The sequence below is a fragment of the Onychomys torridus genome, chromosome 1, assembly GCF_903995425.1.
Source record: "Onychomys torridus chromosome 1, mOncTor1.1, whole genome shotgun sequence".
Taxonomy (NCBI): Eukaryota; Metazoa; Chordata; class Mammalia; order Rodentia; family Cricetidae; genus Onychomys; species Onychomys torridus.
The window spans coordinates 30,824,490-30,840,091 of record NC_050443.1 but is presented as its reverse complement, the minus strand read 5'-3'; the positions used below and the strand labels follow the sequence as shown (position 1 = coordinate 30,840,091).

The 15,602-nt window shown below is 49.6% G+C and overlaps 1 protein-coding gene across 1 annotated transcript; it reads right to left on the bottom strand.

Annotated features, from left to right (window-relative positions):
* Positions 1 to 1,130: 1,130 nt before the first annotated feature.
* On the bottom strand, positions 1,131 to 11,004 carry Hsd17b14 (hydroxysteroid 17-beta dehydrogenase 14). Its single transcript, XM_036203816.1, has 9 exons — positions 10,930 to 11,004; positions 9,987 to 10,185; positions 9,715 to 9,797; positions 8,909 to 8,975; positions 7,524 to 7,615; positions 5,552 to 5,656; positions 2,352 to 2,419; positions 2,134 to 2,230; positions 1,131 to 1,459 (listed from the first exon to the last, which is right to left on the bottom strand). Exons 1-9 carry the CDS (start codon positions 11,002 to 11,004, stop codon positions 1,286 to 1,288), a joined length of 960 nt encoding a protein of 319 aa, XP_036059709.1. The 3' UTR covers positions 1,131 to 1,285.
* Between the last annotated feature and the right edge of the window lie 4,598 nt (positions 11,005 to 15,602).

The window sequence follows — 15,602 nt, the reverse complement described above, 5'->3', positions numbered from 1 at the left end:
GATACAAGTTGTTTTCATGAGTGCAGGACCAATGATAAGTGGGTAGAGAGTCTAAGATGTGGGGCAGACCCTGGGAGGTAGGTGATGCAGGCTGGAATTTGGGGTGGGAAATACTAGACAAGGGTAATTTGTAGGTCAGTGGTAGAGCCCCTTGCTTAGAACTCCCTAGCGAGAGGTGGGGGTGTGGCTGAGTAGTAGATAGAGCACCTGATAGAATCCTCCAGTGGGGTTCTGGAGGTGTGGCTCATTGGTAGAGCCCGTGCCTAGAGTGCCCCAGTGAGGGGCTGGGGTGTGGCTCAGTGGTAGAGCCCCTGCCTAGAGTCCCCCAGTGAGGGGCTGGAGTGTGGCTCAGTGGTAGAGCCCCTGCCTGGAATCCCCCAGTGAGGGGCTGGGGTGTGGTTCATGAATGAAATAATGACATGACTACACCACGGTATGGTGGAGGAGAAGGTTTTATTATATATAAGAAGGAGAATACAGCCAGAGGCACCTGGAAGAGTCCAGACTGAACTGGGTTATGGGGGCTGAGGGTGGGGGGAAAGAACAGGAGAGAGGATGAGGGACCAGGAGTGCTCATGTCCAAAACGGCAGGTTTGAATGGGAATCAGAAGCTAAGTACTGGGCTGGAGAGGCTTAGAACAGGAGACAAGGTGTGAAGAGCAGGGGGAAGTACTGAGGGAGTCTGGCTGCCAGCCTGGCTTTGGTGTGCTAACAGGCACCACAGTTAGCCTGTGCTTAGTCCTGGGTTTCTTCGTGAATAGACAGTTCTGTGGTAAAGCATCTGCCTAGAACCCCCCAGTGAGGGGCTGGGGTGTGGCTCAGTGGTGGAGCCCCTGCCTAGAATCCCCCAGTGAGGGGCTGGGGTGTGGCTCAGTGGTAGAGCCCCTGCCTAGAATCCCCAGTGAGGGGTTGGGGTGTGACTCAGTGGTAGAGCCCCTGCCTAGAATCCCCCAGTGAGGGGCTGGGGTGTGGCTCAGTGGTAGAGCCCCTGCCTAGAATCCCCCAGTGAGGGGCTGGGGTGTGGCTCAGTGGTAGAGCACCTGCCTGGAATCCCCCAGTGAGGGGCTGGGATGTGGTTCAGTGATAGAGCCCCTGCCTAGAATCCCCAGTGAGGGGCTGGGGTGTGACTCAGTGGTAGAGCCCCTGCCTAGAATCCCCCAGTGAGGGGCTGGGGTGTGGATCAGTGGTAGAGCCCCTGCCTAGCACAAAAGAGGTCCCGGGTTTAATCTGCAGTACCACAAAGGAAGGAGGAAAGAGGGACGGGTGAGACATAACCCACTGGACATTATGGTGGAAGGATGGGGGCTTGGGTGAGGCTGTTCCTACTAGACTTGCATCCATACCCCAGTTCTGCACCCCCTGTCACAAGAAGCTCAAGGCCTGTACAGAAGGTGGCTTCAGAGGCCAGGAACACGGCTGCAGCCCCCACCTCGGCTGCCTGGCCCATGCGGCCCAGGGGCTGGGGAGAGAAGGCAGGAGGAGAATTAAGAGTAGCCTCCCTTAGGCATGCTGGCTCAAACCTGTCATCTCAGCAAGAGAGGCCTACTTGAGAGGTTTGCCCTGAGTTCAAGGCCAGCCTGGGCTAGAGAGTGAGATGGTCACACAAGTACTCTAGTGAGCACACACACAAGAATGGTACATGTCTGTGACCCCAGCACTCAGGAAACAGAAGCAAGAAAATCAGAAGTTCAAGGATGTTCTCAGCTACATATCAAGGTCCAAGCTAGAATGGATTATATGAAGCTCTGAGAGACAGACAGACAGACAGAGAAAGAAGGAGGCAAGAAGAGGAGAAAGACCTGACCAACCACCTGATCTACACACACACACACACACACACACACACACACACACACACACACACACACACACACACACACACACACACACACACATACACACACACACGCACATACACATGCACACACACATACACACACATACACATGCACACACACACGCACACATACACACATGCACACATATACACATGCACACACACATACACATGCACACACACACACACACATACACATGCACACACACATACACACACATACACACACACACACACACACACACACACACACACACCAGCTACTTCCATCCCTCCCAGCTCTCAACCCGTCCTACCTGGGCCAAGGTACCTTCTAGGATGGTGGCACTGGGGTCTGGAGTTGACATTGCCAGCTCTTCCCACAGTGGAGTCCAGATGTTTCCTGGGGAGATGCTGGGTAAGGGAGAGAAGGAAGGAGAGGAGGGTGTGCTATTCTGTCCTGGCATCCCCAGCTGCCCCGAGCCTCTGTCCACGTTGTTGTCCTCTGTCTGTCTGTCTGTCTCTCAGAGCTCACCAGTTGACGCGGACACCATATCGACTCTCATCCAAGGCCAGAGCTTTTGTCATGGCTGTCACTGCCCCCTGCAGAGACCAGAGAGGGTTGAGTCTCTGAAGATGGAGGCCCTCCCATCCTCTTCTTCCAGGCAGGGGGACAGCAAGCTTTAGCCTCGGTGAGATAGTCTCAGCCATCTTGCAGACATTCCCTGTGCATGGGCTCTGTACAAGTCAATTTGTTACAGGTTGCTCTAACTCAGGACTAAATGAGGGAGGTAGTGTGGGACATTTCTGGGCTTAGGCACCTATGGTCCCAGAACTTGGGAGGCTGAGACAGGTGGATTGCGATGAATCTAGTACTATCCCAGGCTGCAGGGAGAGACTCTGGTTCAAATAAAGTCAAGAAGGGCCTTGCAACATGGCCTAGTATTAAAGGCACTGGCTGCCAAGTCTGACAACCTGAGTTGGATTCCTGGGACCCACATGGTGGAAGGAGAGAGCTGTGACTCCTCCAGGTTGTCCTCTGACCTACATATGTGTGCTGTGACATGCACATATGCACAGAGATACACAGAGACAAAGCCACATATGAATAAATAAAAATGTCGTTTAAAAAGTCCGAGCTGGAGAGATGGCTCGGCAGTTAAGAGAACCGGCTGTTCCTGTAAGGAACCAGGTCCCATTCCCAGCACCCACATGATGGCCCAGTTCCAGGGGATCAGATTCTCTCTTCTGAACTCCCTATGAACCAGAAAGCCCAGTAAATATACACACATGCAGACAAAACACTCACAACATACAGAGTATGTAGTTTTAGTGACCTTACTGCTGAAGATGCAACACACTTTGGTTGTAGGACATTGGGAAAGCAAGCTAGAACTGGCCTAAAACCTTCCTCTTTGCTGGCTAAGTTTTACGGTCCCAGAAAATGTTATGCAGGCCACTGGGAGAGAGAAGTCATCAATAGATTTACCCAGACTCGGACCTTGCATGCTGCAGTACTGACCTGCCAAGCGAGAAGATCTGCCTGCTGGTACAATAGCGGCATTAATGTTATGGGGGTATCTAACTGCTTTCTGCTTGGCTATGAAGCCAGTTCTAAAGGACAGAATTCATGCCTAATATTGAAAACCTGGTCAAAAGTCCATGGCTCAGGAGGTCACAGCCCCCAGGGGCAAACCCACCACAGTTCAGCCTCAGTAAAAAATGCTCTTTCTTCCTCCTTTGTTGTTGATGTGTGAGACAGGGTTTCACTACAGCCTATGTAGACCAGGCTGGCCTCGAACTCACAGAGATCTGCCTGCCTCTGTTGTGGGATAATTGTACAGGGAGTGAAGGTATATTGCTGTGATTGGTTCAATAAAGAGCTGAATGGCCAATGGCTAGGCAGGAGGTATAGGCAGGACTTCCAGGCAGAGAGAGAGGAAGTAGGAGATGAATCTAGGTGGAGCAGAGATGCCAGGAGACATGGAAGAAGCAGGATGGGTGACAGAAGACAGATTAATAGAAACCGGTTCATTTAAGTTGTAAGAGCTGGTTAGAAACAAGCCTAAGCTAAGGCCAAGCTTTCATAATTAATGAGGGTCCATGTCATTATTTGGGAGCTGGCTAGAGGGACCGAGAAAGACTTGGCTCTGCCTCCTGAGTGCTGGGATAGAATGTGAGCTCTACCATGCCCAGTAAGAAGCCTGTGTTGGCAGTGTGCAACAGTTAATGTGAAGACTCACATGCTGGGAATTAGTGACTGCTAAGCACTCAGCCCGAGGTGAGAGAGATCTACACAGCAACCCCATGCTGTGGCTCAGTGGTCAACATGGAAGAGAAGGCAAAGTGAATAAGATCTGGGGCAGGCAGAGAGCAGTCCTGTGACATGCAGTTTTCTGGTCATGACACAGCCCTTGCTTTCATGAACTAACTTCAGCTATGGTTTCCCACAGGAGACTAGCACAAGGTGAAGCAGTTATCATTCCAGGGTGGACATGAGGTCACACCCCTTAATGAAGAATATTGCAACTGATGGCTGCTGGGGATAAGGGGTGTGGTCACTGGTAGGTTGCCCACGCTCTAGTGGATGCCCTTGGTGGGTTACTTAAATAAAAAACAAGAGAGGAGCTGGGCAGTGGTGGTGCACGCCTTTAATCCCAGCACTCGGGAAGCAGAGGCAGGTGGATCTCTGTGAATTCGAGGCCAGCCTGGGCTACAGAGCAAGATCCAGGAAAGGCGCAAAGCTACACAGAGAAACCCTGTCTTGAAAAACCAAAAAAACAAAAAAAAAAAAAACGAGAGAGAGAGAGAGAGAGAGAGAGAGAGAGAGAGAGAGAGACACCAGGTAAGAGAGAGATGAATTAGGGGCACAGTGGTTTGAGAGAGGTGAGGGGAGGTGAGTATGATCAAGATAGATTGTACATATTATGAAATTGTTCAAGAAGAACAAATATTATCTCTTAAATATATACATGGATATGCAAGTGCTCTCGGGAGGCCAGAAGAGGTCAGCAGATGCTTGGGGCTGAAGTACAGCTGGGAGCCTTGCACTGTAGGCATTTGGAACCAAACTCTGGTCCTTTAAAGAACAGCCAGCGCTCTTTACTGCTGAGCCATCTGTCTAGCCCACCCCAAAATATTCTTAACAAAAAACAGGCCGGGTGGTGGTGATTAGTCCCAGCACTTGGGAGGCAGAGGCAGGTGGATCTCTGTGAATTGGAGGCCAGCCTGGGCTACAGAGTGAGTCCCAGGAAAGGTGTCAAAGCTATGCAGAGAAACCCTGTCTCAACAACAACAAAAACAGGTCAGGTGTGGTGGCACACATCTTTAATCTCATTGCTCAGGACACAGAGTCAGGAGGATCTCTGAGTTTTAGGCTAGCCTGGTCTACAGAGTGAGTTCCAAGCCAACCAGAACTATATAATGAGTCTATAGAAATTATAAAATAAAATAAATAAAATTAACTGGTGAGATGGTTCAGAGGATAAGGTCGTTTATTGCTAGGCCTGAGTTCCTGATTTCAATCCTGAGACCCATGTGGTAGAAGAGAGCTGATTCCTCCTGACCAGCACACACACACACACACACACACACACACACACACACACACACTTTTAAAACAAGAAGTAAAAACAAAAACAAAACAAATAAACAAAAAACCAGAGAGGTTACAGGCTCAAAGCTGAGGCCCAAAGAGCCAGGAAAGAACACTAGTGAGGAGAGGGGCTGCCCTACCTTGGTGGCCACATAGGTAACTGCCTGAGACTGGCCGACAGTCCCAACCAGGCTGGAGATGTTGATGATGTTGCCTCTGCATTTCCGCAGGTGGGGGAGGGCAAGCTATGGAGACAGACAGATCAGCCATTTTCACCTGGTCCCTGGAGAGCAGCCACCAGCACCCTTAAGTAAGGGACTGAGACTATGGCCCATGTTCTCAGTGGGTCTCTGTGGGCAGAGGCACAGCAATGATGTATCTAGGGTATGCCAGAGTGCCTCTGAGAAGGATTAATGTGTTTTCTAGTTCCCTCACTCCCCTCTCTCTCCTCTGTTCTCTCCTCTCTGAGTTTTCATCTGTTCAGTGTCCAGCACTCATTAGGCCAGAAAAACCTAGCACCGGGAAGAACTCTGCCTGTCCGGCACAATTAGGAGAATCTTTTATCGCATGGCGGAGATGGTGTGTCAGAATGTGATGTGGGAAACCACAGGAAGTGGGTCCTGTTTTCTGCCACCTCTCTGGCCACTCCTCCCCAGGTGTGTTGATTCATTGTGTGACCTTGATAAGCTCAGTCTGTTCCTTCCGAGTGCTGTGGGCACTGGAGCTGGCCAGGCACAGCCTGCTCTTACCAATAAACATCACTGAGCACAAACCATCACCCCGGAGCCTCCTAGAACAGGAACCTAAAAGGGTCTGTGGCTCACCACACCACTCCCAAATGCAGCCTGGACACTGCAACCCAAGAGCCTCTGTCTGGACTGCTCCATCCTGAGAATGCCACACAGTTTACATAGTGACTGTGTCAGCTTGCCTAGGAATGAGGGACCCTGGTGACTGTTCTGGGTTGTCACATGCCCTCTGATCCTGTAACTGATCACTTCTGTAATGAGACCATCCTGAGTAAAAGGACTCCCTGATAACCAGGGCCCCTTCTCTCCTCTCAAATGGGACAGTGACAGTTAAGTGTGGCCAGAATAATATTTGTGGGAGCAAAACCCTTCCCATGCCTCCACTCCTTTTTGTTGTTGCTGTTGTTTTTTGATACAGGGTCTCACTATGTATTCCGGGCTGGCCTTGAACTCACAGAGATCTGACTGCCTCTGAGTCCTGAGTGCTGGGAGACTGGGTTTGCCAGCATGGCCTTTATACCTAAAGCCTCTCTCTCCACCCATCAACACCAGCACATATTCTCACTGGCCCTTCATAGGCCCTTCCCTATGGAAACACCACAAGCACCCCACCCTTTCCTTCCTGGCTTGTTTTTGAGACACAATCTCACTGTGTAGCCAAGACTGGCCTTGAACTTCTGATCCTCCTCTAAGTGCTGAGATCACAGTTTCCACCATCACGCTAGAGCTCCGTGTTTGCTGGGCAAACATGTACCATCTGAGCCCAGGCCCCACCTCCCGGGTTCTCAGCATCTTTTGCCACCTCAGAGCAGGCCTGGAAGGCTCTGGAAGATTCTGAGGAGGCTGTAGCTGCAGGTGGATGCAGATCTGTGCCTGTTTGTTTCCTATATAGAACAGAATCCTTCTAGTGCACCTTCCTAATGCTGGGCCCTTTAATACAGTTCCTCATGCTGTGGGGACCCCCAAACATAAAATTATTTTCATTGCTACTTCATAACTGCAATTTTGCTACAGTTATGAATCTTTTTTTTTGGGGGGGGGGTTGAGACAGGGCTTCTCTGTAGCTTTGGAGCCTGTCCTGGAATTTGCTCTGTAGCCCAGGCTGGCCTCGAACTCACAGAGCTCCACCTGCCTCTGCCTCCCGAGTGCTGGGATCAAAGGCGTGTGAATCTTAATGTAGATATCTATGTTTTCTGCTATTAGGCAGCCCCCGTGAAAGAGCCATCCGACTCCCAAAGGGGTTGCTACCCACAGGTTGAGAACCGATGCTCTAGAACAGGACAGGAAGATAAGGGGCACAAAACAATGTACTCCTGATAAAATGAGGGATGCATGCCAATTGCAGCTAACCGCCATGTCTCACCTTGGTCAAGGTGTATGTCCCCAGTAGGTTCAGTTCCAGCAGTTGGCGAAAGTCCTGGGCAGAAGTCTCCTCAGGCCACTGCGCGGGTGGGTCTAAAGGGAAGGAGAGATGAGGCCAGGCCCGGAAGGGAAGAGGGAGAAGGAGAGGGTGACAGACCAGGAGAGGCAAAGGGCTGGGAGCAAGCCAAGGAAGGAGGCTGCACAGCGGTGAGTGCTCTGCAGAGGAGGTATGCTGGGCCCCTGCCATCCCAGCACTCAAGTCTCTGAGCCAAGCCTGCCTCAGCTCATATCTGTTCTCCTCACTGTGGAATGTGAACTTCACCGCACTCCCCACAAGGAAATTATGTGGCTGGGTTAAATACACTTCAGCCTAAGAAAAGAAGGACAGAGATAACAATGAACTCCCTGCAACTCTGTGAGTCTTTACATGCTGTGAAGAAAAGCAGCTAAGACAGGGGAGCCCTGATGGCCAGGGGCCAGTCCTCTGCACCTCCATCTTTGGAGGGGACCCCGGAGGGCCTGGGTGCTCTCTGAGCCTTAGTTTGCATGGGGACACATTGTCTTACAGTGCGGCTGTTAGGCTAGAGGAAAACTCTCCAGCGCCACACCATCTAGTGTCTGATAGTGTGCCTGGGGTGCCAGCAAGGGCCCGGGCCTTCAGCAAAGCAGGAGCTCCCCAGGCCCTGAGAATAACCTAAGGAACACTGTCTCCTTTAGAGACTACGGCACCCCCAACAGAAAAGGTGATCGTTCTTATTTCAAAGATGGAAACTGAGGCTCGGAGATGGAGAGAGCAGAGCCTGAGGACATGGCAGAGAAAGAGGACAAGCTCAGGCTAGAGCTGTGTATGAAGATGGGGGAAGGCTGGCTGGCTGGCTGAGTGGTTAGGAGCACTGGCAGCTTTTCTAGAGGACCCAGGTTCAATTCCCAGCACCCACATGGCAGCTCAGAACTGTCTGTAACTCCAGTTCCAGGGGATCCAGCTGCTTCTTCTGACCCCTGTGGGCACCAGATATGCAAGTAAAAATACACATATCCCCTCCAGTTGTACTCTGACCACACAAGTACTACACACGAGTGTGTGCTGCTTACTTGTGTAGCACACACATATTATACATACACACACAAATAAATGTAATAATTTTTTAAACTTTTTTTTCCCCCCGAGACAGGGTTTCTCTGTGTAGCTTTGGAGCCTGGAACTCACTCTGTAGCCCAGGCTGGCCTCAAACTCACAGAGATCCGCCTGCCTCTGCCTCCCGAGTGCTGGGATTGAAGGCGTGCGCCACCACCGCCCGCCTCTGTAATCATTTTAAGGGGAAGAAATGGGAGAATAGGATATGAGTAGGCGTCAGAGGACACTAGCCCCCAAGCCACACAACTTACGGTAGCCGGCATTATTCACCACACAATCCAAGCGGCCAAATCGAGAGAGGGTCTCAGAAACCAGAGTCTGAGGAGATAACAAACATCAGGCGGAGAGCAGTGAGGTGACAGCCTTGGGCAAGCTCCGCTGAGGAAGACAAGGGAGAGTGAGGTGGGATCAGGGTCACAGAATAGGTCAAGAGCAGAGGAGGCAGGAAGCTGGGGAAGCAGACCAAAAGCCTAGGCACTGTGGTACAGCTACCATCCGTCATGGTCAGGGTTCCCATGGCCGTAACAAAACACCACGACCAAAGCCTGGGGAGGAAAGGGTCACACTGAGGAGCACAAAGCAGAAACCTGGAGGCAGGGCGGATCCAGACACCAGGCTCCCTACAGCTTGTTCAGCCCATGCTATCCAGGACCGCTGCCCAGTGATGTCATAACCCCAGAGCTGCTGGGCCCTCCCACACCAGCTACTCATTAAGAAAATGCCCCAGAGGCTCGTCCACAAGCCAGTGTGGTGTGGCCATGTTTACTACTCAGGTCCCCTCTGCCCACATGACTCTAGCTTGCGTCAAATGGATAAAACAGTAACCAGGCCGCCACTGTGGAAGACTGGGACCAGACCCGAGAGCACCGAACAGATTCTGCGGCAGGGGAGTCAGAAATTGTTACAGGAATTGTTAAAGCATGGGTTTCAAGCTCTGCTCATTCCTAAAGACCCGAGAGAGAAGGAACAGAAGGACCCAGCTGTACTGAGCTGACAAAGAGGCCCTAGAGAGGGTGCTGGGTACTGGAGATGGGGGGTAGGGGCAGGGACCACTCACCTGCAGATCTCCTTCCTGAGTCACGTCACAGGGGACAAAGACAGTGCCCACGAGTTCCTGCTCTAGAGCCCGGCCCCTGGCCTCTGCAAGAGGAAGACTCTGGGTCTGAGGGAGGAGAGTTGAGGCTTGGACGCCAGTCTGAGGGTAGAGGTCTGGGGAGGAGCTTGAACTCCTGAGTCTTGGGAAAGAGACTTGGGTCTGAGGGGAGGAGGGCTAGGCTGGGGTCCCTGCGTCAACGGAAGAAAGGCAGAGTTGAGGACTTACTCACTCACCATCCTTGTCACAGAAAACCACTTCAGCCCCACTGTCCACTGCCAACAGAGAGGAAGAAATGGTAATAGGCTCTACAGACGTGGGCCGCTGCCTCTGCTGCCCTCTTGTGGCCACACAGAGCACCTGGCTCATGGCCTGTCTCATGACAGGCCTCTCAAAGGGCAGTCTTGAGACAAATTCCCCTTCTTCATCCAGCTGCTGTAGAAAAATCCCAAACCTACAAGAAGTATATTCCTCAAAGCTATCGTTTGTAGCTAGGGACCCATCAGGGGAAGAACTTTTTGGTTTTTCGAGACAGGGTTTCTCTGTGTAGCCCAGGCTGTCCTAGAACTCAGAGATCCACCTACCTCTGCCTCCCCAGTGCTGGGATTAAAGGCGGGCGCCACCACTGCCGAGCCAGGGGAAGAACTCTTGATGACAGTCATATCATGCTTACCCAGCAGTCCAAACTGACTTGTGTAAGAATGAAACAGAGAGCCAGGCAGATCTCTGTGAGTTCAAGGCCAGCCTGGGCTACCAAGTGAGATCCAGGAAAGGCGCAAAGCTACACAGGGAAACCCTGTCTCGAACAACCAAAAAAAAAAAAAAAAAAAAAACTAAAAAAAAAAGAGTATGAAACTGGGGGGCTGCAGAGGTGGCTCAGTGGTTAAGAACACTGGCTGCTCTTCCAGAGAACTCAGGTTCAATTCCCAGCACCCATGTGGCAGCTCACAACTGTCTGTAACTCCAGTTCCAGGGGATCCGATACCCTCATACAGACACAAAATCAATGCACAGAAAAATAAGAATAAACAAATCACTTAAGAATAAGTAAATAAATCACTTTAAAAAAAAAAGGACTGAAACTGAGTCTCTTTCTTCCAATTTGTGAACCTGTCAACCCGTCCTTTCCAAAAATTCAGATACCAAGCAAGAAGACCCTTACTCACCAAAGGCTCTCACGATCCCAGCTCCAATGCCGCGACCACCCCCAGTCACCACCACCACTTTCCCGGAGTATCGGGTTACAGCTGCCATCCCGGTTGTCTCCCACACCCTCGCAGCCTCTCTCCACCCCCAAGTCCAGAGAAGCAGTGAGATGGAACAGATATACAGGCTGGGTCCTTGAAGGCTGGCCCTGGGAGGGGTGTTCCCAGGAAGGCCACGCACCTGCGAGAACTGCATCAGACCTGGAAATTGGGTCTTACCCTTCGTTTTTAGACCCAGGGGTCCCCACTCTGACAATCCTCCTTGAGAATTGGGGTCCAGACCCCAGCCCTCCCAGCTCAGATTGACTCCAATCCTGCTCCCTCACACCTGTAAGAACAGCACCTCTTCCTCTGACCTACAAAACCAGTCTCCAGCCTCCTCCCTTAGACACAAGGGTTCAGCCTTCTCCCTAAGACCCAATCTTAGTATCTGGCTCCCAGCTTCCTCATACTGTTACTCTCAAACGCTGAGAACAAGACCACTACAACGTGAGTCAACCTGAAGCAAGCTTTATTTTTATTGGGGTGCACCCGAGAACTGGCCAGAGACTGTCTCCTCTTAAATTGGGTTAAAGAGCACATCAAATCCACCTCTTGGGCCCCTTTTAAGGAGTAAAATCCGGAGCAGTTTTACAGAAGGGAGGCAATGGGGCAGTAAAATACAAAAAAATAAAAACCTTAAAGAAACATCACGTGGCCACGCACCATGTGATTAGGGAGGGGTCAGGGAGGGTCAGGGAGGGTCAGGGTATTCTCAAAAACAAATCAAGGTCATGGGTTGGAGAAGGTCAGGTTCTAGGAAACAGAACAACTCAGCTCTTACAGTAATAGAAACTTAGGTTTAACAATAAAGCATAATGGCTCCTGCCTTCAAAATGGAGTCAGGCAGGTTCCTCATTCCCCTTGACTTGTGTTTCCTGGTCAAATCTCAGATAGGGGGATGTCTTAATAATAGGGATGTTGAGCAGTAATGATTCTAGAATTGTTAATCTGATGGGTGATCAAGTCAGTGACACACTGGAGGGCACAGGGCCGATTATGACAATTAGTAGAAATAGGGCTGAAGAGATGGCTCAGAGGTTAAGAGCACTGGCTGCTCTTCCAGAGGTCCTGAGTTCAATTCCCAGAAACCACATGGTGGCTCACAAGCATCTATAATGGGATCTGGTGCCCTCCTGTATACATAATAAATAAAAAACCTTTTAAAAAAAAAGTTGCTATGACCCTGCTGCCTTCACAGCAACAGGAAAGTAAGAAAACAGGTGCTATGATGCAAAAACAATGGAATTCATGCATGCCAACAAATCTGTGAAGTCGAACTTAGGGGGAAAGTCAGTTGGCAGTAGAAATAATATTAGAAGGCCAATGAAGAAGGAGAAGCATTTTAGCCATATTGGCCAGTCTAAATTTGTTTGAGAGGTTTTGTCTATTTTTTTTTTTTTTTTTAACATATCAGTTTGGTTGTCAATCATATGACAGAAATCAGAGATATTAAAACAGCACATTCCAGGAAATTGCTGATGACTAAGAGCATGTCTAAGCAGCAGGTAATCTACAGTAGCTTTATTTTGAAGAATGGTTGTTCTTGAGGAGGGGTCTGTAAGGATTGTGTCCTTAATTCATCACTAGCCTGGGATGGTATCCCAGCCTAAAAAGCGGGCATGCTCTCTCTGTGCCCTCTCTCTGTATCGCCTCCCCTTCCGTATTTTCCCTCCTCCACATTCTCTCTCCCTCTCTCTCTCAATAAAGCTCTAGAAAGGTAACCATGGCTCGTGATTCTTCCACAATTGATACATCCAGCACTCTCCTCCGTCAGCATGGCCATCGTGGGCAGCGGCCAGCCACAAGCGCCACGGCTTAACCAACAGGGTCCCCAGACAGCTTGACCACACAGCAGCCATGACAGGCTTAGGGGCCCAGAAACAGCTTCTCTGACAGACTTACTGGCAGGCAACACCCAGATCCAGGAAAAGCCTTAACGTGATACCAAACCCAGGAATCCACCCAGGGATGAGGAAGTACCTGACATCCCAAATATTCCAACCATTAGATAAGGTGGCCAGATATCCCTGAGTCTAGCACACACCTATTTTTGTTTTACAGATACCCCTAGACAATTGTCAGCCAGTCAGGGTCCTAGACCCTGGAAATCCCCTCACCCCAACCTCTGCTATGATAAAAACCCCACCCCACCTGAGCTCAGGGCTCTGCCATCACCGCTGCATCAGACAGACAGAGAGACCAAGCTCGGAGCTTGAAGATAATAAAGGCTCTTTGCTTTTACATTTGGGATTTGCTCTCTGTGGTGGTCTTTTGGGGTCCCCAAGATCAGGGCATAACAGTTCTCAGCTCTCCCATTTCTTGATTAATTTCTGCTAATATTTTTGCTGTGGCATTAGTAGTTTCTGAAATTAGACAGGCTGTGTTAGAAACCTCTCTTTGTGTCCAACAACAAGTCCTGGGACAGGTAACGGGAAGGCTGAGGTAGCACCAGCTACAGTGGGATCTAATAGATGTGAGGAATCATCAGTTTTCAGGAAGAGCTCCTGTGATTCTATTAACAGATTGTAAAGGTTTGCTGAGTAAAATGGGTGTAACACATCCTACCCCACACAAGCCCTTATATCCTGCTGGGAGTGCAGAATAAGTATTATTTTCACAGAAAAAGGTCCATCCTAAGTAAAGTTGTTTACCAAAGGGTAGGGTGTGATAAGAAGAAGAATTACAATCAGAAGGGGCACTTGTGCAATCATAACATAAACCACACAGAAAGAAGACATTGTCAATGGGGACATCAGCCACAGCCCTTAAACATTAGGAGGGCATACTTCATTTTGTCCCCTGTTAGCCTTGTATAATTTTGCTAAGAAACCCCCATTCCATGTAAGTTTCTTTTTAGGAGCCCAGGAATAGAGGGATCTCCTCTGACACAGGACTTTCACTTTTTTTTTTTTTTTTTCCGTTTTTTGAGACAGGGTTGCTCTGTAGCTTTGGAGCCTGTCCTGGATCTTGCTCCATAGACCAGGCTGGCCTCGAACTCACAGAGATCCACCTGCCTCTGCCTCCAGAGTGCTGGGATTACAGGCGTGCGCCACCACTGCCCGGCTGGAGTTTCACTTTTTCGTGCTAGATGGACCCAGAGACTGTGTTCCACATTATCAGTTACAGACAGGGAAACTCTGGGTGTGTTAAATTCAATTGATGTGATTAATGAATCTTCACTTCCCCTTACTTTAGCTTACCTGTAACTTCGATTATCAGAACCTTTAAGGAGTATTTGGTAACGCTGAAGTCTGTGTTATTATGCTGGGATTGGTCAGCTAGATGAGTCCATCCCAAGTATCCTCCATCCATTGGGCTAAAGACTGTTTGTTCCCCGTCTTTTGTCCAACCTATGGGCCCTGGTGGATAAAGACAATCTTTTGCATGGCAAGACAACATCAGGGTGTTCCCTAAGGTAGGGAGCCTCTTATTTCCCCTGTGAAGATGCATTTAGTTTCTGTTTGTGTATGTTTTGCTATAGGATAATCATGATGCCAATTTCAACAGCAAGAACACAATGTTAGACAGTCAAACCTTAGAAAGGTTAATTTTCAACGGTCCTTTTTCAGTCATTTTCCACCTCTGGGGGTTGGGCTCCTCTTTCGTAGGTTCTTCAGGTGCCTTCTTAAGGTGTCAGTGACGAATCCAGGCAGAAATACCAGCGACTTTGACAGCAGTAGGAGTCTGGAGAATCATGGTGTACGGTCCTTTCCATCTAGGTTCAAGCCAGCCACAGACTAATACAACATCTCTGGGCTGGAATGGGTGATCATGTGGGTGGTACCCAACAGATTCAGCAGCCTGGACCTGAGACAGAATCTTATCCAACGTTAATTGCAATCCTTTTAAGAACTCAGAGATTGGAGTGGGACAATTTGACAACAGTCTGCCATATACCCAAGGGATCATAGGAGGTGGTTGCCCGTAGATTGCTTCTTATAGAGTGAACTTTCCTTGGTAGGGGGTACATCAGACTCTGAGAAGGGCATAAGGTCAGAAGTCAACCCAGTTAACAAAAGTCTCAAAAATATACTGAGTGCCAGACAGTGGTGGCACACACCTTTAATCCTAGCACTTGGGAGGCAGAACCAGGCAGATCTCTGTGAGTTCTAGGCCAGCCTGGGCTACAGAGTGAGTTCCAGGAAAGGTGCAAAGCTACACAGAGTAATCCTGTCTTGAACAATCAAGAAAAAAAAGAAAAGAAAAAGAAAAAGAGTATAATTAGTTTTTTAAAAAATCTCCTGGAGTTGGGGATTTAGCTCAGTGGTAGAGTGCTTGCCTAGCAAGCACAAGGCCCTGGGTTCAATCCTCAGCTCTGGAAAAAAAAATCTCCTTTAGGGGCTAGAGAGATGGCTCAGAGGTTAAGAGCACTGGCTGTTCTTCCAGAGGACCTGAGTTCAATTCCCAGCATCCACATGGTGGCTCACAACCATCTATAATGAGATCTGATGCCTTCTTCTGGCCTGCAGATATACATGCAGTCAGACCACTGTATACATAATGAATAAATAAATCTTAAAAAAAAAAAAATCTCAGGCAGTGGTGGTGCACGCCTTTAATCCCAGCACTCAGAGGCAGAGACAGGCAGATCTCTGTGAGTTTGAG